Source organism: Geotrypetes seraphini, chromosome 17 (genome assembly GCF_902459505.1).
Source record: "Geotrypetes seraphini chromosome 17, aGeoSer1.1, whole genome shotgun sequence".
Classification (NCBI taxonomy): domain Eukaryota; kingdom Metazoa; phylum Chordata; class Amphibia; order Gymnophiona; family Dermophiidae; genus Geotrypetes; species Geotrypetes seraphini.
Genome location: NC_047100.1, coordinates 18,005,471 through 18,030,650, shown reverse-complemented (window position 1 = coordinate 18,030,650; position 25,180 = coordinate 18,005,471). Strand labels below are relative to the sequence as shown.

Genomic DNA, 25,180 nt, shown 5'->3' with positions numbered 1-25,180 from the left:
GAAGAAAACTATTCTTAGACATGAGACCACAACTAAGATCTCTAGGAGCTAGATTTGGGCTCCTGTACCCGGCAATTATGAAGGTTACCGTTGCTAACAAAACGCAAAACTTTACAGATCCAGAAAAACTACAGGAATTTATAAATCAACTGGAGCAACCTATGACAATCTAAAGAACAATTAATGGGTTCATACTAAAGTCTATTGACGGTTAAAGATAGATCAAAACGGAAAGCAATGGAAAAAGAACACACAAGGATCAAATTAAAGACTTAAACAACTTGCAACATTCTACATAGAAAACAAGAAAACTGAAAAATATAAAAATTCTATTCAGAATAAATAGAATAAACTGAATGGCAGGAACGTAAATGATTAGAAACACATCTCCGAACTCAAATGATGACGAAGAAAGTTTTTTCAACAAACTTAAAAATGTACTGATTGAATCCGAAATTTTGAAAGCGGAGTAATAGTGAGAAAGAAAATCATCCTTCAATCACAAAGAATATTATAAAAAAAAAAAAAAAAAAAAAAAAGATGAAGTGATTGGTTTGTTGTATTTCCGGTTGAAGGTGGTACTTCAGGTTTAAATTTGCGTTTCAGATACATTAAAATGCATTTCAATACGAAATATATGAAAAGAATAAATCTGAAACGCAAATTTTATGTTCTTTTATTTATTAAGTTTAATTTAGTATCCACAATAGTTCAACCTGGGAATCTTCTATGGGAGATAAAAGGAGAGTTTTTGGCACAGGACTTCACTCTTGTCTGCACAGGCCTCAGATACTTTAAAATCATAGATGTCTAGAGAGTATGCTAATGAGACAAAACTTACAAGAACACTGATGGGAATGTTAGCTCCTCTTAATTGACAATTCTCTCGTGAATCATAAGAAAATAATGAATATAAGAGACGAGTGGATTCCTGTGCTGTAAACTCTTGTTACAGTTCTGAGGAAAGAGGCTAAATTGGAAAGCTTTTTAAAATAAAAATAATATACCACCTGAAAAGAAATGAATAGTAATTGAAATGTTATTAGATATAATTGATTTAATATAATCATTCTTATGGATTTAAAGATATACAAATACAGAAAATAATCTTTCAATACATAAGAATGAAAAACTTTTTACTTATTCTTATAATTAATAATAAAATAAAAGAAAATATACAAAAATAGGGGAAAAAATGGTAGTACTTTAGATAATTATTAATAGCTTGTGGGAGTTATCTAAATCTAACCTCAACCTGCGTATCCAAGTTTTCGTAATTAATAAGGGGGGGAAGGGAGGGATAAGAGGGATGGGAGGGAATAAAAGGGAAATATATAAGGAAATCATGGGAATAAAGGAAAAAAGAGAAATGAAATACTTAAAACATTGGGAAAATATACATAATTTAATACCTGAAAATTTAAAAATAAATGGATATTAAAATTATGTCTTTAAATGTTAACGGTCTAAATCATATGATAAAAAGGAAAAAAGCACTATCATTTTTAAAAAGGCAAGATGCTGATATATGCCTTATACAAGAGACCCACCTCTCACATATAGAATCTAAAAAGCTAGAAGGAGGCTGGGTCAAACAGTGTTTTTTCTCACCAGCTATAGGGAAAAAGGCAGGTGTTGCTATTTTAATTAACAAAAAATGCTCTGCTTCATTTAAACTAAAAGCTTCAGATATTCATGGAAGATGGATAATGGTGGAAATGAATATGGGAAATACTACCATGACGTTAATCAATATATACGCCCCTAATTCGAACCAAAACGAATTCTTTAAAACTCTTCAACAACTGATCATACCACTGGCTACTTCAAATCTTATAGTAGCAGGGGACTTCAACGCTGTAATAGATCCTTTATTAGATAAAAACCCAGGTAGAGTTATGAAATCTATGGGACTAGATAATTTGATTCAATCTTGCGATTTAATAGATATATGGAGAATACTTCATTTTGATGGTCGGGAATTTTCTTTCTGTTCTCATGTTCACAATTCTTTTTCAAGAATAGATTATATCTTTACTTCAAAACATCTTGCACATCAAGTGACACAAGCAGCCATTGATCCAATTATTCTATCTGATCATGGTGGAGTGTGGATCAAAATTAAAACTACAGATCAAAATAATAACAGACCAATTTGGAAAATAGATAATACAATGTTGGTTGACAAAAATTTTTGTGAAAATCTTCTAACAAAAATGAAAGAATTTTTTCAAATAAATGATAATGATGATATTAACAGAGAAACTTTATGGGATGCCTTTAAGGCAACCATTAGAGGACAAATAATTTCTTATTCGGCTTTTCTAAAAAAACAAATTAAAAAACAATTTTTAATCTTAGAAAAAGAGATAAAAAATTTAGAATCAAAACTTATAGAAAAATGGGAATATTCTATTCAACAAGAATTATTAAAATTAAAAGGTAAATATAATGAGATCTCATCTAAGATGATTAGGAAAGATTTATTTTCTCAACAAACATTGTACTATGGTAATTCAAACAAATCAGGAAGAATATTGGCAAACTATCTTAAAGCGAAAAAAAGAAAAACAAAATTAATAGCAATAAAAGATGAAAATGGAAATACATATACACAAATTGAACCTATATTAAAACAATTCTTAAAATTCTATAAATCTCTTTATTCTTCTGAAAATTATCCAAATAAAGAAAAAGATGGTTTTGAATTTTTAAAAATGTTAGAGGGTCCAAAAATTCCTGAACATATAAAACGAAGTTTGGAAGAACCAATATCACTAAAAGAATTAGAAACAGCTTTGAAGTCCCTTAGAGTTGGATCCGCTCCAGGTGGTGATGGATATACAGTGGAATTTTATAAAACATTTCAAAACTTTTTATTACCCTATTTATTAAATCTCTATCAATATCAACTCAATAAAGGTTGTATTAAAGGCACTATAGCAGAATCTTTGACTATTGTTTTGCCAAAGTCCAATAAAGATCCCACTTTGGTATCAAACTATAGACCAATATCTTTAATAAATGTAGATGGAAAATTATTAGCAAAAATACTTGCGCTAAGATTAGCTAAAGCTCTCCCTCATATAATTGGTATGCATCAAACAGGATTCGTTGCTCAAAGACATTCATCTCACAATACCAGATTAACATTCCATATGTTATATTTAACAAAGAAAATGAATGAACCTACTTTTGCAATTTCATTAGATGCAGAAAAGGCCTTTGATAGAGTAGAATGGCCTTTTATGTATCAAGCAATGGAATGGTTTGGTATAGGTCCTGGATTTATACAAATGATACAAACAATGTATAGCTCCCCTTCTGCTAGACTATATATTAATAATACGTTTTCAGAAAAATTTAATCTACAGAGAGGAGTTAGACAAGGATGTCCCTTATCCCCTTTGCTGTTTGATATTGTTTTAGAACCCTTAATATTAGCTATCCAACAAGCTAAGGAGATACAGGGTATACCTCATTCAGATAAAGAATATAAGATATCTGCTTACGCAGATGATTTATTACTATATCTGAAAAATCCAGAATCCACCATTCCGCATCTACTTGAATTGATTGAGAAATTTGGAAAATTTTCAGGATATAAAATTAATTGGAATAAATCAGAAATTCTTCCACTAAATATACATTGTACAAAAGGTTTATTTGATACATTCCCTTTTGTTTGGAAGGAAGAATATATTAAATACCTTGGAATTTTGATAACAAAAACAGTAGATGAAACAATGAAAATTAATGAAAAATGCTTATTACAAAAAGTAATAGAAATGTGTGAGCAATGGAATCCTTTGCACTTATCTTGGTGGGGAAGAGTACAAACTGTAAAAATGATGATTTTACCGGTAGTATGTTACCAAATGGGGATGATACCAGTTTTCTTTCAAGATTCGTTTTATACAAAAATAAATAGGACTTTGACAAAATTTATATGGCTTAATAAAAAACCAAGAATTGCTCTAGCGTCATTACAAAGACCAATTAAGGAGGGAGGGGTAAATTTTCCCAACTTTTATAGGTATCATCAAGCCTATATCTTACGTCATGGTATGTATTGGATCCTCCCAGAACCCACAGATAATATTCCAGACTGGTTTTGGCTAGAATGGAGGCTTATGTTTCCATTACGTCTTAATCATGTAATTAGTATCAAAATGCCAAGGTTATACAAAGATCATAAAATATTTATGGATACCTGGAAAACTCTAAAATACATAAGTAATCTTACTCAAATTCCAATTAGCAAATCAACCAACCAAACTATATGGCTAAACCCCAAGATCAAAATTGGCGGTTTTAAAGTCATCTGGAAACATTGGATGATAGCAGGCATTCGCACTTTGGATGATGTAATTAAAAATGATAAATTGCTGGAGTTTTCACAATTGCAACAAAAATTTGGTCTCAATAAAACACAATATTTTAAATGGTTGCAATTGAAGCAATCTATTCAGAAAGGGTTCCCTGAATGGAAAGATCTCGCTAAATATCACAGTTTGGAATTCTTATGTTTCCAGATGGACTCAATAGGTCACAAAGCCGCACAGTGGTATAAATTAATATCCGGATATATAAATAAAAAACCAAAAAATGGTCTTAGAGACATTTGGAGCATTGAGATAAAACACCAAATTAGTGCATCTCAATGGCCACGACTTTGGTCTTGGAGGCTAAAATGTACGGTGTCAGCATCTATGAGACAAACTTGGTTTTTTCTTCTTCATAGAGCTTTTTGGACCCCTACTCGTTTACAAAAAATAGATAGTTCAAGATCTAATAGATGCTGGCACTGTCATATTGAAATTGGGACACTAGATCATCTTTTATTCTTTTGTCCATTTATCCTATCATTCTGGAAATCAATTTGGCCCCAAATTAACAGAATGTTAGAAAATCCAGTAGCCTTGACATATGATACTATATTATTTGGAACAACTATGAGAGCAAAAAGCCAAATTTCATCCAGTAATAACAAACTTTTATTTATTTTAACTGGAATTGCAATACAACAAATTACATTCAATTGGAAACAACATGATAGATTGAACTATATGTTCTGGTGGAATTCGGTATGCCACATATATAAAATGGAACTTGCTATTGCAACACACAAAGGATACATGAATAAATTTAAAAAAATATGGGGACCATTAACCGATTTTTGTAATGAAGGATAATTTTTCCCATAAATAACACTGGAAACATCTAAAGACCGTTAACATGATTTCTCTAATGAACTTTTCCCATGATAAGAAAATTGTAAAGAGGGAAATGGGGTGGGTTTTTCAATTTTGATTATTATATACTAAATTAATATTTAAAGAATATACAATAAAATTGATTTATGTATTATTGGTTGGGAAGGAGGGTGGGACAGGGGATTATTATATTAATGATAAACTTGATATTAATATATGAGTTAGTCAAGTGTGTATTTAAGTTCCTATTGAGTTTATTTGTAACACTTGTTGTAACACAAAAAATGAATAAAGAATTTAAAACAAAGCATGGCAAACCACCAAAGGGATCAGTGCAATGTTTCTTTGAGTTGCAACTGTAACTGATTTGGAGACTGGTTTTTAATCTGCATTAGCTGGACATGAGACTCCGATGAGAAGTAAGTGGGTGGGGTTTAGAGCCATTGGGGCACTTGTCCTATCAAGTAAAAATTACACCCTCAAGACGCTTTCACCTAAAAGACTGTGACGTGGGTGTAACATTGTATCTTTGTGTGCCCACACCCATGGATATGTTTATTTCCCTGGCATGGGAACTGCAAAATTCTCACATTTCAGAATAGCTCCAGGACCTGACTGCCAAGACCAGGGGTAGGCAATTCCGGTCCTCGAAAGCCGGAGCCAGGTCAGGTTTTTAGGATCTCCACAATGAATATTACATTACATTAGTGATTTCTATTCCGCCAATACCTTGCGGTTCAAGGCGGATTACAAGAGAAGTAATCTGGCCATTTCCAGAGGAATTGAATAGTAGAGCGGTTTGTTACAGAGAATTGGGATGAGTCTCGCGGTGTTAGTTTGTCTTAAAGGATGTCTTGAATAGGATGGTTTTTATTTCTTTTCTAAACGATTTGTAGTCGGTAGTCGTTATCAGTAAATTGGAGAGTTGGTAGTCTAGTTTTGCTGCTTGAGTGGCTAGAAGGCCGTCGTACAGTTTTTTTCGTTTGACGTCTCTGATTGGGGGGATGAGTGAACGGTTTGTGCGTTCTCCTGTGTCTGGTTGAGGTAGTTTGGATTAGGCCAGGGGTGTCCAATGTCGGTCCTCGAGGGCCGCAGTCCAGTCGGATTTTCAGGATTTCCCCAATGAATATACATGAGGTCTATTTGCATGCACTGCTTTCATTGTATGCTAATAGATCTCATGCATATTCATTGGGGAAATCCTGAAAACCCGACTGGATTGCGGCCCTCGAGGACCGACATTGGACACCCCTGGATTAGGCGGTTGTTTAGGTAGACTGGGCTACCTAAACCCAGTCTACGGCAGGGCTACCCAGTCTACGGCAGGAAGGGACGACATGAGCATGGTGTGGGGGGGAGGGCAGAGAGGTGTCAGTGTCCCCACCAAGATGATGCCCAGGGTGGACTGCCCCCCCTGTCCCGTCCTTCCCCCCATTACCATGCCACTGCTCCTATAATGACAAAATTGCCATAAAAACCCAAATAAAACTAAAATTCCAGTAAATGGTACCCATCCCTGGTAGATAACCATACAAGCTATCATAATTTACCCAACATCCAGTCTCCTCCCTCACTCTCACAATTTACCACTTCACTTTGAAAAATTTTGCATATCTATAAAAATAAGCAAAGCTACTTCTCAGGCATCCAGTCATCTAAATCTCTCTGGCCTTGCTGAACTTTACCAGACCACAACCTTAGCCACTGGTGTAGTAAGTGTGTGTGGGGGGGCAGACTGCCGAAGGCACCATCTTAGTGGGGGCATCGGCATCTCTCTGCCCCCACATGACATGCTCACTCCTTCCCTTCCCCACCCCACCCCCCCAGTATATCTTTTAAAATCTTTGCAAGCACAAACCTGGCTCCCTCTGAAATCACTTCCGGGTCGCAGGGCCAGGAAGTGACATCAGAGGGAGAGCCAGAACGAGCAACAGGCCAGAGAAGCAGCTCACGGTGACAAAGATTTGAAGAAGTAGGGAGGGTGCGAGTCTGGAGTTGGGGTGCAGAAGAAGCATGGGGCAGTGAGGAGGACACAGGGGGAGAGCTTGGTGCAGAAGGAGCAGGTAGGCGGAGAGGAGGGCACGGAGGGGGCGCCACCAAGCCAGGCGCCTCCTACCTTCACTACTCCACTGACCTTAGCTGTCCCTTTTTACAACAAACTGTATGGAGGATCCTTTAGACCAGTGTTCTTCAAGCTTTTTACACCTATGGACCAGCGGAAATAAAATAATTATTTTGTAGACCAGCATCGGTTCGCGAACCAGCGGTTGAAGAGCACTGGGCTAAGTCGTGGGCCAGACCCCGCCCCATAATAGTACTAATTGCAACACCATATTTTCCATTCATTTTTCATACATATACACACAATATAATCTTATTAACAACACATAATGGTTAACCACAAAATTAAACTACACAAAGAAGACTATGCTTTCAACATTCATTCCTACCAGAACACAGATAACCCCTATGCAAATATGGGACCAAAAACTAAAAGTACTAATATATACAAACGAAACCCTAAGATTCAAGACTTTGCATGCAGTACAACCCCAGAGAAAAAGAAACAATTGCATTTCTTCCTGAAATATAGACAGCAGATGAAAATTCTCAAAATTGACACAATTCAATCATTAAATTGAAAATAAAATCATTCCCCCTACCTTTCTTGTCTCCCTCCCTCCATGCTGTGCCTCAATTAGGTGCCTCCATCTGCTCTCTGACCTCCTTGTCAACATGCCATCCCTTCATCATGGCAGTTGGGTGAGGCTGGGTGTGCTGCCCTCTCTTGTTTACAAATGGCGCCTTGAGAAAGCCAGCTGTCTCTCTTGTCCTCTTCCCCTTCTGCAATAAACAAGCCAGCGCTCCCACCTGCCTGTTTTATGCTGCCCTTGGCCAGCTCCCTTTTCCTCACTGCCGCAATTTTCACAAAGCCAAGCACAGTGGCTCCTTGCGCGTCCCGTGCCTCATCCGGTAGCCTTCCCTCTGACGTTGTGACGTCAGAGGGAAGGCTGCCGGTTCAGATGCAGGACGTGCTTAGGAGCCACCGCCCGTGGCTTTGTGCACTGATTTCCTCGGGCCTGAGGCACGTGCCGGCCACAGACCGGCAGGAAATTTCTGCGGACCGACACCGGCCCGCAGACCAACAGTTGAAGAACTCTGCTTTAGACCTCACGCTATCTTTTATTTACAGAGGTTTGAGCATCGATAGCAAGCCAGAACTACAGCGAGTGCTTCAGCACAGGCGGCGAGACCAGTTCATACGTCAGAGAAAGGAGGAGGAAGAAGCGAAGAGACTTCAGTCTCCCTTTGAACAGGAACTGCTGAAGAGGCATCAAAGACTAGAGCAGGTACTGTAGAAATTAAATACAGTTTTGGAGCCAAATGTGCTCATCGTATGAGCTAGCTTGACATTTGAGTTACCGTTGCGTCAGAGGAGAAGCTTCCGCCCCCAGACGTAAGCGACTTCAGGCAGGCTCTGGCAGCCTGCACAAATTACACTAACGCACCGCGAAGGGGAGGGAGGGAGATAGATGCGGCCGGTAGGTAAGAAGGAGGGAGGGGGCCATGCGTGATCAGTGACTGCAAGCGTTCCCCTCCCTTAACTATGGAGACAAGGCCATTCACCGCTCCATGGGGTAGTGGATGGCCTTGTCCCCGTACCCGCAGAGTGGATAAGGTTTGTGAAGATCTGAAAGCAGTGAAAAAATGGCTAAAGGCAGAACGGTACTAGGCTGCATAAAAAGAGGCCTAGCAAAGCAGAGAGGAGGAGGTCATTATGCCCCTATATGGGACATTGGTGAAGCTTCATTTGGAGTACCAAGTGGATATAAGGAGACAAACTGGTTCCGAGGAAAGCAAAAGGGTACAGACATGAGACAACCCAGATTGGCATTAGAATTTTCTTTTAAGCATCAGTCAACCCTGTGAACGTGATTATTTTTATAGAGAAAAATCTCTTTCCCCTTGATATTGAAAGACTAAATAATTGGATATTATAAGCGATCACCTGCTATTTCCAGCTGCAGGTGTTTTTTGTCCCCCTCTAGCAAGATTAATTACATGCTAGGTTGCAGGTTCTCTATTTGATCAGTCTTACAGCTGGCGAAGTAAGCCTCGGGCACTCTTTTTGCTAATGAACTCTTTCTCACTTTGACACAATGATATACCGGCAGAGCACTGTTCTCCTTCCGAGCTCCAAACTTTCTTGCTTTATTCACACAACAGCCCGTAGGGAACAGAAGGGATAGTTAATGCCGAATCTTCGGTGCTTATCATTTTAGTAACGTCTTGTTGACGGTGTTCAATCATCCAATTTAATTCTCTTCTCAAATCTGAGTTATTCACTGTCTATTGCTGAAGCCCACAGCGCTCACTTCCAGGTTACTGTATTTTTCATCCTCCTGCCTGGCATTGTTCCCTCTAAGCAGAGTGTGTGTCCTCCAACCGCACTGCTACCAGCAGGGGGCGATGCTTCAATACTGTGTTTTCAGTCACTAGATGGAGTCTGACAGAGCTTGCCTGTCCCTCTCTATTGGAAATGTGATAATGAAACCGATCTCCCACTGGCAGGACTGAAGGTGGAGGACTTGCACTCTGCTTAGAACAGGGATCTCAAAGTCCCTCCTTGAGGGCCGCAATCCAGTCGGGTTTTCAGGATTTCCCCAATGAATATGCATTGAAAGCAGTGCATGCACATAGATCTCATGCATATTCATTGGGGAAATCCTGAAAACCCGACTGGATTGCGGACCTCAAGGAGGGACTTTGAGACCCCTGGCTTAGAAGGAACTGTGCTGCTTGGAACTGTCACTGGCTTTGCAGGGAATGAGATTCTCTAGGTTTTTGTCATCTAAGTGGCGGCCCCCATGAGTTATTCGTGACTTGCATACACAGTGGCATAGCAAGGGTGAGTGGCGCCTGGGGCTGTAGCACCCCCTCCCCCGCCCTCTTCTCCGCTCCACCCCCAGCTCCTTCCCAACCACGTGTCTCTCTTTAATTTTCCAAAGTACGAGCAGCATCACAAACTTGCTGCCCGCATCATGTCGGCTCTCCCTCTGATACTTCCTAGGCATGAGACCCGGAAGTGACATCAGAGCACCGACGCGGGCAGCAGGTTCGTGATACTGCTCGTGCCAGGAAAATTAAAGAGGTATGAGGGAAGGGAAGTGGCGCATGTGTGCGGCAGGGGGGTTCGGGAAGGAGCGGGGGCAGAGAGAAGAATGGGTGCCAGCACCTCCACCATGAGAAATCCCAGACACCCCTCCCCCCACACACACACCTTACTACGCCACTGTGCAAACAGAAGATTACATTTATCTAATACTCTTCCAGCAGTGAATCACCGTTTCAGGCCATCACTAGTTAATTACATAGAAACCAACTTTTCAGAACGAGCAGGAGTACTAAACCCATTACCTCTCCTCGAATAAACTGAAGGCATCTGCTCAACACCCACAAAGCTGACACCTATGGCTAATTACACCATGATTTTTCTAAAATAGCAATATGTCATAAAACCCTCCTAAAGAATTCTTACTGTAGATGGTGCTGCTCATAAGCTTTTTTTTTTTTTTTTTTAAACACATGAGTAAGAGGCAGTACCTTTTTTAAAAATAATTTTGCCAGCACATATAAAAGAGCCATAATCATCAAAAACATAGCCTATAGTAAACAATGCTTTTCCAGTCATCCTAAGTATGTGGACACACAAAATTACAGTGAATCTAATAAAATAAGGGCAACCAGAAGCGAAACTGCAGACAATTGTACAAGATGTGGGCTATGTTTATTTAGACAGTCTTTTTGGTGCGCACGGTATCACCACCTTTTTGCAAACCAAGGGACCCGATGCGGTCCGTGTTTCGAACACATCTTCTTCAGGGGGTTCCTAAACTTTGATGGTCGCGGGAAAGCCGCAGCAAATACGTGTGAGGAGCGAACAGAGCAGTAACTGGTGTCTAAAGCAAAGCTGAGGGTCACGGGTTCGTTCCTTACACTTACTTGTTGCGGCTTTCCCACGAACATCAAAGCTTAGGGACCCCTGAAGATGTATTCGAAACAAGGACCGCATCAGGTCCCTTGGTTTGCAAAAAGGTGGTGAAACTATGCGCACCAAAAAGACTGTCTAACTCTAAATAAACATAACCCGCATCTTGTACAATTGTCTGCCGTTTCTCTTTTGTTTGCCGCCGATTGTGGTTCACAGCGGACCTGTTGGATCTTGTTTTTGTTTGACCTCTCATAAAATAACGACTACGTTTACCAAGGACTATGTTAGTAATATTACTTATTCTCTATTTCAGCTTGAAAAAAAGAAAGAGATTCAACAAGAAGAATATGAACCTGAATTTATTAAAGTAAAAGAAAACTTGAGAAGAACGGCAACTATATGTACTGAAGAAAAAGCAGTGTAACCTCTCCCCAAGTCTCACTGAAGAATCAGATTGAGTAGACTCTCTTGTCTATACACTGACATCTTTGTATGTGATTAGCATTGCAGCCGTGTCTTCAGGTATAGTGGCCATCGTCAATGCTTGCTCCGGTAGAAATGCGTTAAGAGTATCCACGGAAGACTATTTTAACAAGAAAATGTACTTATGAGAGGAAGTTATCGCAGGTGAAATTATCAGTAGATCATCTTCTTGCTCACAGATTTACAGTACATGCTGACACGAATTCTTATTAACTCTTAATAATCCCTTGAGAATTCTGAGACGGTGTCAGGTCAAAAGCGCGCGCCTCCGCGCTGCGCTCAATGGTCTGGGCGCGCCTTTGTCTTTCGCGCCGTTGTCTATGAACCTTCTGAGACCGATAAGGGATCTGCATTTATGGAGTAATGAGTGCTTCTTCAGGCCCCGGGTCATGGCCAAAGTACTACATCCAAAAGTAAAAATCGCTCATGGCGTTATAAAACACTTGTATTATGAATTTTACAGGTTCTTTGAATCGAGACCCTTTTAGTAGGATTTTTCTTTTAAAATGGAACATATTTAGATAACTTACTGAAATCCAGAAATAAGTCTTTTCAGTGTAGCTGTTTGAAACCCACTTTCTTACCAAAATAAAAAAAAAAAAAATACCAACTAGTTATGACAACCATAAAAGTTTTCCAAAACCGAACCACAAAATCTTGCGGTATTATTTTAATTACCAAAACTTGAAAAGCTCAAATCTATCTGACAGCGGATGCTATTGCCTGCCCCCTTGAAAGTACTAATGAGATAGTTTTATTAATAATGATAGTTAGATGGAGGTATCCAGGATTGCACGGAGAGCTTGGGGTTGTACACAACCGATCGAATGCAGGCATGGCCTCAAAATGGACTTCTATTAAGAAACTACGCCTACATTGCACCCTGTTTGGGGCAAAAAAATAAAAACCTATTAACCGACTACTACTAATAATAAATGTTTCTTTCTCTTGCAAAAAAATAGCAGCCAAACCGTAATAATGAGCCTTAAAGCCTGCTACCATTCATTTAAGTTTGTATCACCCAAGTTCAGAATTTTAAAAAAAATATTCAACATGTTCAGGATATAAAAATAATGAGATTAACTGATCTATTATCTGAACATCAACCCTATTATTTACCCAAGTAGCTATTTCAATGGCAGAAGTTCAGAGGATGGATTCATCCAGCTAAGCAAACAGCATTAGCCATTTTGTATTCCTCGTAGATTATCGTTCTCAGCCTCTCTCTCACCTCAGGCTCGCCTACGACCATTAACCAGATGACGATGCAAGAGATATCCAACCCTTGCCATTAGCCAACCTACCTGAATTCCCAAGGTAGTCAGATAATGGGTAATTTGGAGGATAATTCTATGAGGATACCAACATTTAGTCACCAAGAACATGTATAAATGATAAAAATATTGGAATATACATGCATACACGCGTGTTCACAAACACGCATAAATGCCAATATTCTGACTACATGCTATTCTTTTAAAAAATGGCGCTGAAAAGTAATGCCGCAGAGTTTGCCGGTGGACATACATGTGGATGGAGGCTGAATAGAAAGTGGAGTGGGCGGCAGCATGAGGAAGATAGGTCCAATAAAAGAAGACTCCAAGAATGGAGAGGGCACACAGATACGGAATACTCCTAATTTGCCCGTGTTTTTTTAGCAGTCTAGGCTTAAACATTTACACCAATTCTATGACTGGAGTAAGTGGCCATGCTTAAAATTTGCCCTGCTAGGCTAGTAAACTATAAAGGAAAGCGGGTGCCTACCGTCCTTTATAGAATAGGCTTCGAATAGGTGCTTTCTTCATAGTGTTATCCTCCACCTATATGTATATTGAAAGACAAACATGCTAAAAGTCGTATTTTACAAAGAACAGAATGAAGACAATCTCCATATAAATGGTCACTACGAGCAAGAAGTTGTAAACCAACTGCTCACATAATCGGTTACCATTCTCGGACAGTTTTGTTAATGGGGTGCCTAAAAAGATAAGCGTCTACAGTTAGGTATGTCAATCATACTTAGGCGCCCATTACAAAATCAGGCCTAACTAAAACTTAAGCGCCTACAATGTAGGCCATGGTTTTAAAAGCCTACATTATAGGTGCCCGAGCATTCTGGAGAATTACACCTAACGGAACTCAAGTCCTACTTTGGAGTTAGGCGCCATAAGATAGATGTGTATCTTATGTAGAATTGTGCCTATAAAGACAGATGCCTATCGCCCAATTAATTTTTATTATTTTTTTCAATTATGAGCTTAATCAAGCTCATAATTGAAGCCAGACTAATTAAATTAGATGCTTAATGTAGGTGCGTATTTGGCACGTATTTTTAGGCGCCTTTAATAGAATTTCCCTGGTGCCTAAGTTTTTGTTAGGCGCCACTGGGTGTGATTCTATAAATGGCTCCTACGTGTGACTGACACGTGACCAGCGCCATTTTTCTAGGCGCCAGCTGATGTAGGCACCGTTTACAGAATCCGGCCCCAAGGGCCATATTTTATATACGGCACCCAAAAAATTGGCGCCAATATGGACAGCACTTAGAGCAATTCTATAAAAGTTACGTGCGTTGTATAGAATCGTTCTTAGCAACCACAGGCGCCACTAACATTTAGGCCAGTGAAAACCAGGCCTAAATACCTGCCCCTCAGTGGTGCGTAGACTGGGCATAATCTATAACCGTGCTTAACTTTTAGGAGTGCCCGCGATCCTCTCCTAATCATACCCCCTTTTGAGATTTGTGCATTAGAAGTGACGCACACCTCTTTATAGAACGCGCTTAGAAAGTTGGGCACGTAACTCCTAATTGGTGTCAATTATCAATCAGGTGTTATTTGTCGATTATTGGTGCTGATTGGCTTGTTAAATAATTAAGTTGCACATGCAAATTAGATATGCACACTGATTTGCGCGTGGGCACTATATACAAAATTGGGAGGGGGGAAGAGAGCAACACATATAAAAAAAAAAGTTAAAAAAATGGATGTTTGGTATATTTAGGGTTTACTAGATGTCCGGATTTCCCCCAGACATGTCCTCCTTTCCAGGACATGCCCGGGGGTCTGGACAGCTTTTCAAAATCCAGCACTTTGTCCGGGTTTTGAAAAGCTTTCCTCCACATCGCGTGGCATCCGCAAACGCATGGACGTCCTGCGCGACGAGAGCAGGCAGCAGGGGGGGAGGGGGGCGGAGCTGGGGCAGGACTGAGGGTGGGGATGGGAGGAGCTGGGCTGGCCTGGGGGCAGGTCTAGGGGGTCTGGATTTCCAAATGGAATATCTGGTAACCCTGGGTATATTGATTGTATAGTTTGGCAGGAGCTGGCAGCTGAAAGGCTGCGATATGGCCAGTGGCATAGCGATGGAAGGAAGCACCCAGGTTGGAGGTGCCCAGTATCACTGTGCTGTGCTCCCCCTTATTCTTCCCTGCCATTTGAGTGCCACCCCCATCCCACCTCATTAAATGTTTCACTGTCACGAGCAGCATCTTCCACCTCATGCCGGCCCCAGCTCCCTTCTGACGTCACTTCCTGGTCCTGCGACCAGGAAGTGACAGCAGAAGGGAGTCAAGGCCGGTGTGAGCAGGAGATGGAAGATGCTGCTCATGCCAGCGAGCATTCGAAGAGAGAAGCGTGTGACGCAGTGGTTAAAGCTACAGCCCCTCAGCACCCTGAGGTTGTGGGTTCAACCCCACGCTGCTCCTTGTGACCCTGGGCAAGTCACTTAATCCCCCCATTGCCCCCGGTACATTTAGATTGTGAGGACAGACAGAGAAAAATGCTTGAGTACCTGAATAAATTAATGAGCTCCCCTGGGAGAAGGGTATTGAAAATTGAATAAATAAATAGTGTGAGAAGTTTCAGCCTCTGATAACCAGAGCTGGTATTGTGACATCATAATGCCTCATTCCACCAATGCCGAAGAGCCAACCTCATCAGTGATGTCACAAAAGCTTGATTGTCCTATACTGTACTTGGATCATTTTTACTACAGTTTGATTTCTAGAGTGGAGCAGTGGTTAAAGCTACAGCCTCAGCACCCTGAGGTTGTGGGTTCAAACCCACGCTGCTCCTTCTGACCTTGGGCAAGTCACTTAATCCCCCCATTGCCCCAGGTACATTAGATAGATTGAGAGCCTGCTGGGACAGATAAGGAAAATGCTTGAGTACCTGAAAAATGAATTTAAACCAGTCTGAGCTCCCCTGGGAGAAGGGTATAGAAAATTGAATAAATAAATAAAAGGGGCAGAGAGGGGCAGAGGTGCCAGCACCCCTGTCAAGTTGGCACCCTGGGCAGTCTGTCCCCTCCTTACTATGCCAATGAGCATGGCTCACACAGTCAAAATGCAGTTTTCAGCAGATCAAGCATTTACTTGATAACTGACTTGATAGACTGACGGGCTCTATGATAGCTCTTCTGAACTGCTTGATTGACTGATATGATAATGGAGTTAACAGGGCAAGAGGGAATGGCCATCATCTCCTGCAAATATACAGCAAGAAGATGGCACTGTCCTTTGTAATATTCATTGCTCACGACTCCTTAACCTATGGATGCCATTACAGAGCTTAGGTTCTTGAAGGCAAACGATAGACACATCACACACATAGATATACTACAGCGGTCTCAAAGTCAAACCCTTTGCAGGGTCACATTTTGGAGTTGTAGGTACTTGGAGGGCTGCAGAAAAAATAGTTAATGTCTTATTAAAGAAATGACAACTTTGCACGGGTGGTGGATACATGGAACGTGCTACCGGAGGATGTGATAAGCAGAAGCACGCTACAGGGCTTCAAAGAAGGTCTGGACAGGTACCTGGAGGACATAGGGATAGAGGGGTACAGATAAGAGTAGAGGTAAGGTTATAGGGATAGGATTAGAGGTAAATTATAAAATTAGTCAGAGACCACCGCTCAGGCAGTGGGCCTGATGGGCCGCCGCGGGAGCGGACCGCTGGGCGAGATGGACCTCTGGTCTGCCCCAGCGGAGGCAACTTCTTATGTTCTTATGCATGAAGTAAAACTCATTATAGTTTATAAATCTTTCCTTAATTGCTTCTGATCATTTCAGCCATACAAAGCTGAACGTAGTGCAACATGCAGAAAGTAAAGTTTAGATAGTTTTTCTGAAGTTTTTCCACTTTCTGCATGTTGTACTGTGTTCAGCTTTGTATGGCTGAAATTATCAGAAGCAATTAAGGAAAGATTTATAAACTCTAATGAGTTTTACCTCATGCAAAATTGAGATTTAGATTCTAATCTAAAGTATTAAGTGCAAGAGACAAGATTTCGTAGTAGTCCTTTAGGCTTTTTTGTAGAGGGGAGAATCAATATCCGACTTGTGCGTTTAGGGTCCGGTGGTTGCGTCTGCAACTGCCTTCAGCTCTCATCGCCTCCATCACCGGACACAACCGCCATCTTATATCAAGCAGTCACCACCAGGAAAGGTGCCAAATTTCGCCAGAGTTCACGAGATTACGTACACCCTCCTAAGCTGCACTGGAACGATGCCCGCCTCACTGCTGTAACCTCAGGCAAGCGCTTTCTGCGTCTGTATGCGATTGTCCCCTCCACTCCACCCCACCTCACAATTGCGTACAGACACAGGAAAGCGCTTGCCTGAGGTTACAGCAGTGAGGCGGGCAACGTTCCAGAAAAATGGTAACATACTGAGGGCCTCAAAATAGTACCTGGTGGGCCGTGAGTTTGAGATCACTAATATACTAAATATTTGAATGGATAAGTGTTTATGAGAATGCTTTTAGGCAGAGAGATAAGTGTTAATGAACCATCTACAAGGGATGACTGAAAAGTAACAAAACTTTTTTTTTTTTTTAATTCAGAATCAGATGACTGCACAGGATCTGAACATTTTTCTTTGCCAAAGTAGTGTCCTTCACATTCAGTACAGTTTTTTTTGCAGCCCTTCAAACACGATTCAAAGACGTTCAGTTGACTGTTTTGTGACATCACTTTCAGCGCTGCAACAGTGGCGTTTTTGTGGGGTGTTTTTCTTTTCTTTCCGCGCATTTGTTTTTTCAGGGTTTCCATGGTTTTAAAAAGTTTCATTACCGCTCTTTCCATGTTTAACACAAAATTCAATCGCACACCTCTGGCGTACTCTTACTCCCCAACAGTGAAGACTACGGCAGTCCAACTGCAGGTTCGGAAACGCCAATATATGAGCTTCACAAGAACCAGCACAGCGATGCCATGTCTAAAGACAAACAGAATCAATCTCGCTTTTCAATCAGCTCTCGTACAATGGTGTCTCCTGCTGCACGCTACGAATATTATTGTTTTAAGACATGAAAAATATCTTTTATGATGGATATCTTGTGACTTTCTCCTTTCATGGTAGTCAGCATTCTGAATATATACCACTATTTGGCAACCGAAAACTAAATTCTGTCCTTCGGCCTCTTACCTTCTAAATGAATTCGGCTGTTCCTTTGGACCATATGGTGCCCTCATATATTTACAGCAGTGTGTCGCAAAACTTTTTAAGCTGCTGGCACATTAATCTCGGGACTGGAGGGCACCAGGTCATGCACGGATGTCGATACGATGATGTCATGCACATGTGTGACATCATCACGTCGACATTCGCACATGCTTGGATGTCCTCCAGCCGCCGCCCTCCTATTACCGCCGGGGGGGGGGGGAAGGGATGCTGCAGAAGAAGAGATGAGGAGAAGGAGCGGAGGCTCTGACGAAGATGAGAGGCGCAGGCACTGGCTGACTGACTACAGCATTTGCTCCGTTTAGTGTGCCAGAACTAAAAAAAGTTTGACAGACACTGTTTTAGACATACATTGGGAAAGCAACGTCTCCAAATTTTGCTCCATGCAAGATTTGATACAGATTTAGAATTAAAATAATGCTGGCAGGTTCAGTGTAAAACTTCCCAGTGAGAAACCGGAGAACATCTTTAATTAAATTCTTCCCCTTCATGATCCTGTCAGATTTTTTTTTTGCAACATTCCTTTTGTCTTCTCAAGTGCCAACCTCGCTGCCAAGTCATCTACAGTAGGCACAAAGCCACGTCCTTCATTCTTACTATCAAGCCTCAATACGCACATATCGTGATGTATTTACTGACTTAAGCAATGGGCGTGCAAATTGCTTCCGAGTTTAAAAGAAAATCTGGAATTAACTTATCCAGAAATATGTGTACACGAATGAAGGAGTTAAGTTTTTAAGTCGTTATTCGGTGCACATAAAGTAACAAATCAGATTCAAATTTGGACCACAACTTAATCGGCCTAGTTCTTCTTGTGCGGATATAGAGCAGATTATAAGTGTTGAATTAAAATTGGACTGGCATCACAGTGATTTACAATTAAGGGCCCCTTTCACAAAGTCGCAGTAATAATGCTACTGCAGTAAATGCACTGAAGCCCATCAGCTCCTAAGGAAACAGCATCGCTACCACAGCTTTGTAAAAGGGGCCCTGATATTGGTAAACACATACATATAAGTGCAGCGGCTGCTATGTTTGGGCCCAGTTCTGGCCTGCGCTCTCTCTTCTGCTTGTTGGCTACGCTGTGGATGCCACTGCTTGCATCAGGCACTGAGTTGGAGTGATTCTTGGGGACCGCAACTTCCCTTTCGTGCTGGTGGGATTGCATTGTACCTGATGGCGTGTCAAAGCAGCTCCTGAATGGTAAGGCCCGACTTTAGTGCAGGAAGAGGCAGTCGGAGCATACAGCGAATGATTTCATTCACTCGCCAATGCTCTGGCTGCTCTCTCCTGCCTCTCCAGCTGTCCTCTCCTGGTTGGCGGTTGGAAAATACCGCGAACCGTTGACCGCGAACGACCAGGGGAATGCTGTATACAAGGGCTGACTAAAAAGTAACAAGACTGCCTCTGTTTTTCTTTCCAAGAAGTAGACGTAGCAACCCTTGTGCAGCTCGTACTCCAACATTTCCGAACCTGCAGTTGGAATGCCGTAGTCTTCATTGTTGGGTCATAGCGAGAGGAAGAACTTTGTACGTTTCGTCAAGACAGATAAGGAAGATGTGTCTGTGAGAGTGCCAGAGATGTGCGATTGGATTTTGTGCTAAACTTGGAAAGAGCGGTAATGAAACTCTTGAAATGTTACGGCAAGCATATGGAACTGTGCAGAAAGAAGTTCTCTTTAGATGATGACGTGAAAAACGCCACAGGTGCAGCGCTAAAAGTGAGGTGGCAAAACAGTTTACTGCGTGTCTTTTTGTATCATTTTTTTTGAAACACTGCAAAAAAAAAAAAAAATGTATTGACTGTGAAAGACACTACTTTGACTAAGAAAAATGTTTAAATCCTGTGGAGTCATTCTGAATTTTAAAAATCCAGTCTCGCTATTTTTCAATCAGCTCTTGAAATTAGGAACTTAGGACTAACATTTGACCTGAATGCTATTAACCTTCGGGAGAAAATCATGTTTAAATGAAAAATAATGCTTTATAAATTCAACGACAACATTTACCAAGAAAATATTTGCCACCTTTTCACTGGTTCACCACTTCACTTCAGGCAAAATCTATCCTGTGCGACAAGTTCTCAATCCCTATTAAATTTTTGGAAAATTGGCAGCCCAATATTGAACCATGACAATCGGCCTTTTTAAAAAGTCAGCCACCACAGTTTAAAAAAAAAAAAACAACAACCCAAAACCTTGTATATTCGGCACTGGCATCCTGATGCCAGCTGGCATTGAATATCCAGAAACAATGTTGACCAGTGGAGTTTTCTGCTCTCTAGATAACCTCTGACTAACCTCTGTCTAAGCTCCTTCCACTAAATGACGTATGTATGCTGATATATTTCACAAACTATTTATGTTTGACAAGCTAGAACTGTTCTACTTGAAACTGCCACAAGTTTCTTTGATATCCCAGTTCACTGATTGCTTCACGGTAATGGTACGCCAACTCCCTTAGACAGGTTCAAAGTAAAAAGACTCCAATCACATCAGTAAGAGTAAAAGCTATAATAAATATTTATTAAACAAATGTGCCTTCAAATGTGTGCAGAACAGCAAGTAAGAAAGAGCTAATCTCATTTCTATTGGGAGGGAACTCCAGAGATACTGCCTGATAAAGGAATGAATTTGAGAGGGACTTTTTATATTTTATCCCAACTAATGAAGGAAAGTAGATCAAGTGAGTATTACCAACTCGTGAAGTTGTTGGTGAGAGAGGAAATGAAAACAAAGAAAATAGATATTTCAGGGCTAGTAGCTGCAAAAAAATTTATAAATCCAACATGAGAATCTGAAAACAATGTGTGCCATAATTGGCGACCAATGAAGTTTTATTAGAAGATGTGAGACATGATCAAACCTCTATAAACCAAAAATCATCTTTGCAGCAGTATATCGAATCGATTACAGTCTAGAAACAACATTTCTAGAGAGAAGACAATACATCCCATTACAGTAGTCTAATTTAGAGAGTATCAAAGCTTGTGTTAGAATGGAAAACTGTCTTTCATCAAAAAGATATCTTAGCCTCCTGAGACAGTACAACTTATATAAAGATGCTTTAACCACTGAATCTATATGAGATTCAGAAATAACTTAGTTATCTAAGAGAACCCTAAGTACTTTAGCATCACTGTCTACTTTCAATAAAAGTCCTTCAGGTTTCAAGGGCCAAGAAGCCTATTTTAAGCGGGTACCAAGATTTTTATTATAGTATTATGCAAGTTGATATTTTTTGAGTAACATTGAACAGAAACAGACCTGCCTGACAGGTCAGGCATTCAACATGCTGAGGCCAAAAACGTACAAGGGGATCCCAATGTCTCCCAACAGGCTGTGTTGCCTTCAGTTTTGGGCAGACTTGAGGTCCCTTCTGACATGGGAACCTAAGGCAACTGTCTTACACGCGGATGCACAACCCTGTCAGCCCTGCTGCCTGACATTAGAGATCAATTAGTCCTCCATGTTTGCAATGTTCCCTTTTAGATATAAAAGGAAACCCAGGTCTTAATTATGTCGGTCATTGGTTGAATATTTCAATCCACATCGTCTTCATGAGAATCACTGGACTCTGATATTTGTGTCTACTTTTGAATTACACCTTCTCCCACTTTGTGCCAGAGCAACAGTTCAGTGTTTCCAATAACCAGGGACTATATAGCAACAGAGCAACAGTTCATGCAAAACAGTATTCATTCTATCTATACTAGGTCTCCAGTTATGCTATAGGTAAAATATTTACTTGTAGTACTACTTTTAATTGTATCTTTAATCATGTACATATGGTGAAGCTAGATCATGGAGAGGATATTTTATAACCACCCACATGTGTGAAAAGTACGTGCATAGTTTTCACTGTGTAGCTTTGCTCAATTTTCTGAACAAAAGTGTGCACATACCTCTGCTTTGAAAATTACCCCAGGAAATTATGCGCTTACACCAGTTCTGTACCATGGAAACTTTTTTTTGGGGGGGAGCGCGGGGGGAAGGGGGGAGATCTAAACATATAGGCAAATAAAAGCTTTTAAAAACTCAGCCCTACTCCTGGGAACGCTTCTACTCTTTCCAAGTAAATTTATGGGTTCACAGACTGTACCTGCACGACTTTCTGGGGTAATTTTGTAAACCAGGCAGAAACACTTATATGCCTATTACATGCATAAATGATTAACATATCAGCATATATGCACTTCGGTGTGCACTATGGGGTCAGTTCAATAAAGTGGGCTCAAACTTAGGTGCCTCAGATTAAGACGCTCAGCTAGTATTCAATAATCGCACATGGGCGCACCTAATCCGTTATGGAATACTAGTGTAATCTGACGTTTAGGCACTCAACTTCAGGCCCGACCACGTACGTCTATGGCCGGTGTACACGACATCAAAATACTGCAGTTGGGTTCGCAAATGGGAGTATGCTAAAACAGTGGGAATGCCCGTGACTTGCCCCTCCCATGGGACCGCTCCCTTACAATCGCCAACAAACAGGGATGGATCCTTGCTTAGGCCTGGGCCCTTCTCGTTATCAAGGCTGTCTTTTTGTAGCCGCCTACCTGTGCAGGCCAATGGCTCAGGAACATGAGAAATCTCTTTTATTAAGTATCTATATATCGCCTATTAAGGTTATCTAAGCAGTTTACAATCAGGTTCTCAAACATGTTCCTTATCTGTCCCAGTGGGCTCACAATCTAAACTCTGCTGAAGCCCTAACGTTTACCGCCTTTAAGAAGTGATTCACCCTAGGTTTTGGGTTGGTTGGTTTTTTTTTTAATGAATCAGGTACTTTTAGAAATTTCCCTTTCTGTCCTGGCAGGCTCACAATCTATGAAGGGTTAAGTGATTTGCCCAGAGTCACAAGGAGCAGCGCTGGGATTGAACCCACAAACTCGGGGTGCTGAGACAGCAGTTCTAACCACTATTAACCTTTTCTTATCGTGTGTCCCGGATGACGGGACATTTCAGAAACGACATAGACAGTGGATGAACAGTCTGTATGGACTAATAAAGAGCCAGGGACACAAAATATTTGACTTTACAGACTTATGACTTATTTATATTATGTTTACAATAGCCGTAAATGATAACGGTGAATAATACAAAACTTTGCTAAAATAATTGCGATTTGAACCAGCGTAACGTAAAATGTATTATGATAGGAAAAGGTTAATGCTTGAAAGTTATTAAAACTTAACAGTAACTTGATGTTATCCAAGTGCAGTAAAGCCTTGGTTTACGAGCATAATTCGTTCCGAAACCACGCTTGTAAACCAAAACACTCGCATACCAAAGGGAATTTCCCCAAGAAATAATGAAAACTCAAGTCGATTCGTTCCACAACCCAAAAACTTTAATACAAAATACTATACATATTTGTATTGCAAGACCTCGCTCGTTTAGAACAGTCGCTACACACCCGGAGCGTCAGAAAGAGAAGAACCATCGGCTCAGTTGTGATGATGCGACGCGTGGATACTGTATGGACTTGTCTTGCAAAACAAGTTTCAAGTTTTTATTGATATTTGATGAATCGCTTATTCAATTTGCTAAGCGATGTACAACTTTCTAAAAAAACATAGTTGTAAAAACCAACAAAATAGCGTCAGACTAACAAATATAACGTCAGACTAACAAATATAACAAACATGAGTTGGGTAGGAAAGGAGGAAAAAGTTACAATTCTTTCTTAGAGAGAATAGACAAAAAGGGGAAAGACAAAAGGGAGGGTAAAGAGTAAAAGACCGTAAAGTATTTGGTCGTATGATTAAAATTTAACTGTTGAAAGCGTCTTTAAAAAGATAGGTTTTTAATGATTTTTTTAAAAGAAGTAACATCCTTTTCTTCTATAATATATTGCAATCCAAGGTTTTACTGTACTTGTATATTGTTTTCCTTGTATGATGGATAGTAAAACTACAGCATGTACATGGCAGTTGTGACCGAGACGGAGCAGGGGGGGAGGCCTGTGTGATAGTTGACCCAAGGGCCCATAGACTTGTGATCCATCTCTCCACCCAGTAATAAGATAATGCCTAAGTTCACTTACATGCGTATATGCCATTTTACCCCCATTTTGACACTCAACTACCACGATCCCTATTTGTGCAACTAGTTTGGCAATAAATTGGTGACTAATTTAGGGCACCCTATATAGAATTACCTTCTATGTATCTACATTTTGGATATGCATCTAAACATTCCATAATTATGTGCACGCACATGGTCAGAGTATGCCAGGATCGCGGGCAGGGTGCAAAGTAACATGCAGAACTTATATAATGCTATAATTTGCCTGCATATCTGTGGAACAAAGGCACACACATGCCACCCATATGCGCACATATATCCAGTTATGCTAATATTCTAGAAAGGAAAGTAGGTGAGTGGAAGGAAGGGGGAAATCTCAGAAGTACGATATTTCAGCACCCCAAGAACCTTTGCTATAAAAACATAGAAACATGATGGCAGATAAAGGCCAAATGGCCCATCCAGTCTGCCCATCCGCAGTAACCAAATCTCTTCCTCTCTCTAAGAGATCCCACATGCCTATCCCAAGGCTTGAATTCAGATAGTCTCTGTCTCTACCACCTCTTCCGGGAGACTGTTCCACGCATCTACCATCCTTTCTGTAAAAAATTATTTCCTTAGATTACTCCGGATGATAAAGAAATCCTAAGGAGTTAAGTGGCGGGGAAAAAACAACAAATGAAGACATGAATGTGTAAATGTTTGTGTTTTTCATGTTTGGTTGATTCTTGAATTGTCTTTTGCACAGTTTATACTGTATTTAATCATGCTTATTAACAGTCCTTTCTGTAAGTCAGGGACCAGAAAACCTCTCCCCCCTACCCCCAGCACATGCACAGAATAAGAGGCCTGTAATGCCCTCATGAGCAGAAGGCCACTCACTTGAAAATGAACAGTCTTCCAAATTAATGATCCCACCCATCCGCACAGGTCAGTGCCAGGAAGAGTGTGGTACAGCTGGCAGCTCAAGAAGGGCATTTCTTAAGCAGCCAAAACCAG

General features: G+C 40.6%; 2 protein-coding genes across 20 annotated transcripts in view; one reads left to right on the top strand and one right to left on the bottom strand.

Moving 5' to 3' along the window:
• FAM107A (family with sequence similarity 107 member A) overlaps window positions 1-12,611 on the top strand; it is a 129,051-nt gene extending 116,440 nt beyond the window's left edge. For all 4 annotated transcript variants that reach the window (XM_033925978.1, XM_033925979.1, XM_033925980.1 and 1 more), the window contains 2 exons: window positions 8,410-8,566; window positions 11,522-12,611. In XM_033925978.1, the coding sequence (XP_033781869.1) occupies window positions 8,410-8,566; window positions 11,522-11,632 (268 nt within the window). In that variant the 3' untranslated portion in view covers window positions 11,633-12,611. The remainder of the gene's footprint in view (window positions 1-8,409; window positions 8,567-11,521) is intronic.
• LOC117351126 overlaps window positions 1-25,180 on the bottom strand; it is a 690,625-nt gene that overhangs the window by 618,352 nt on the left and 47,093 nt on the right. The window lies entirely within an intron of this gene.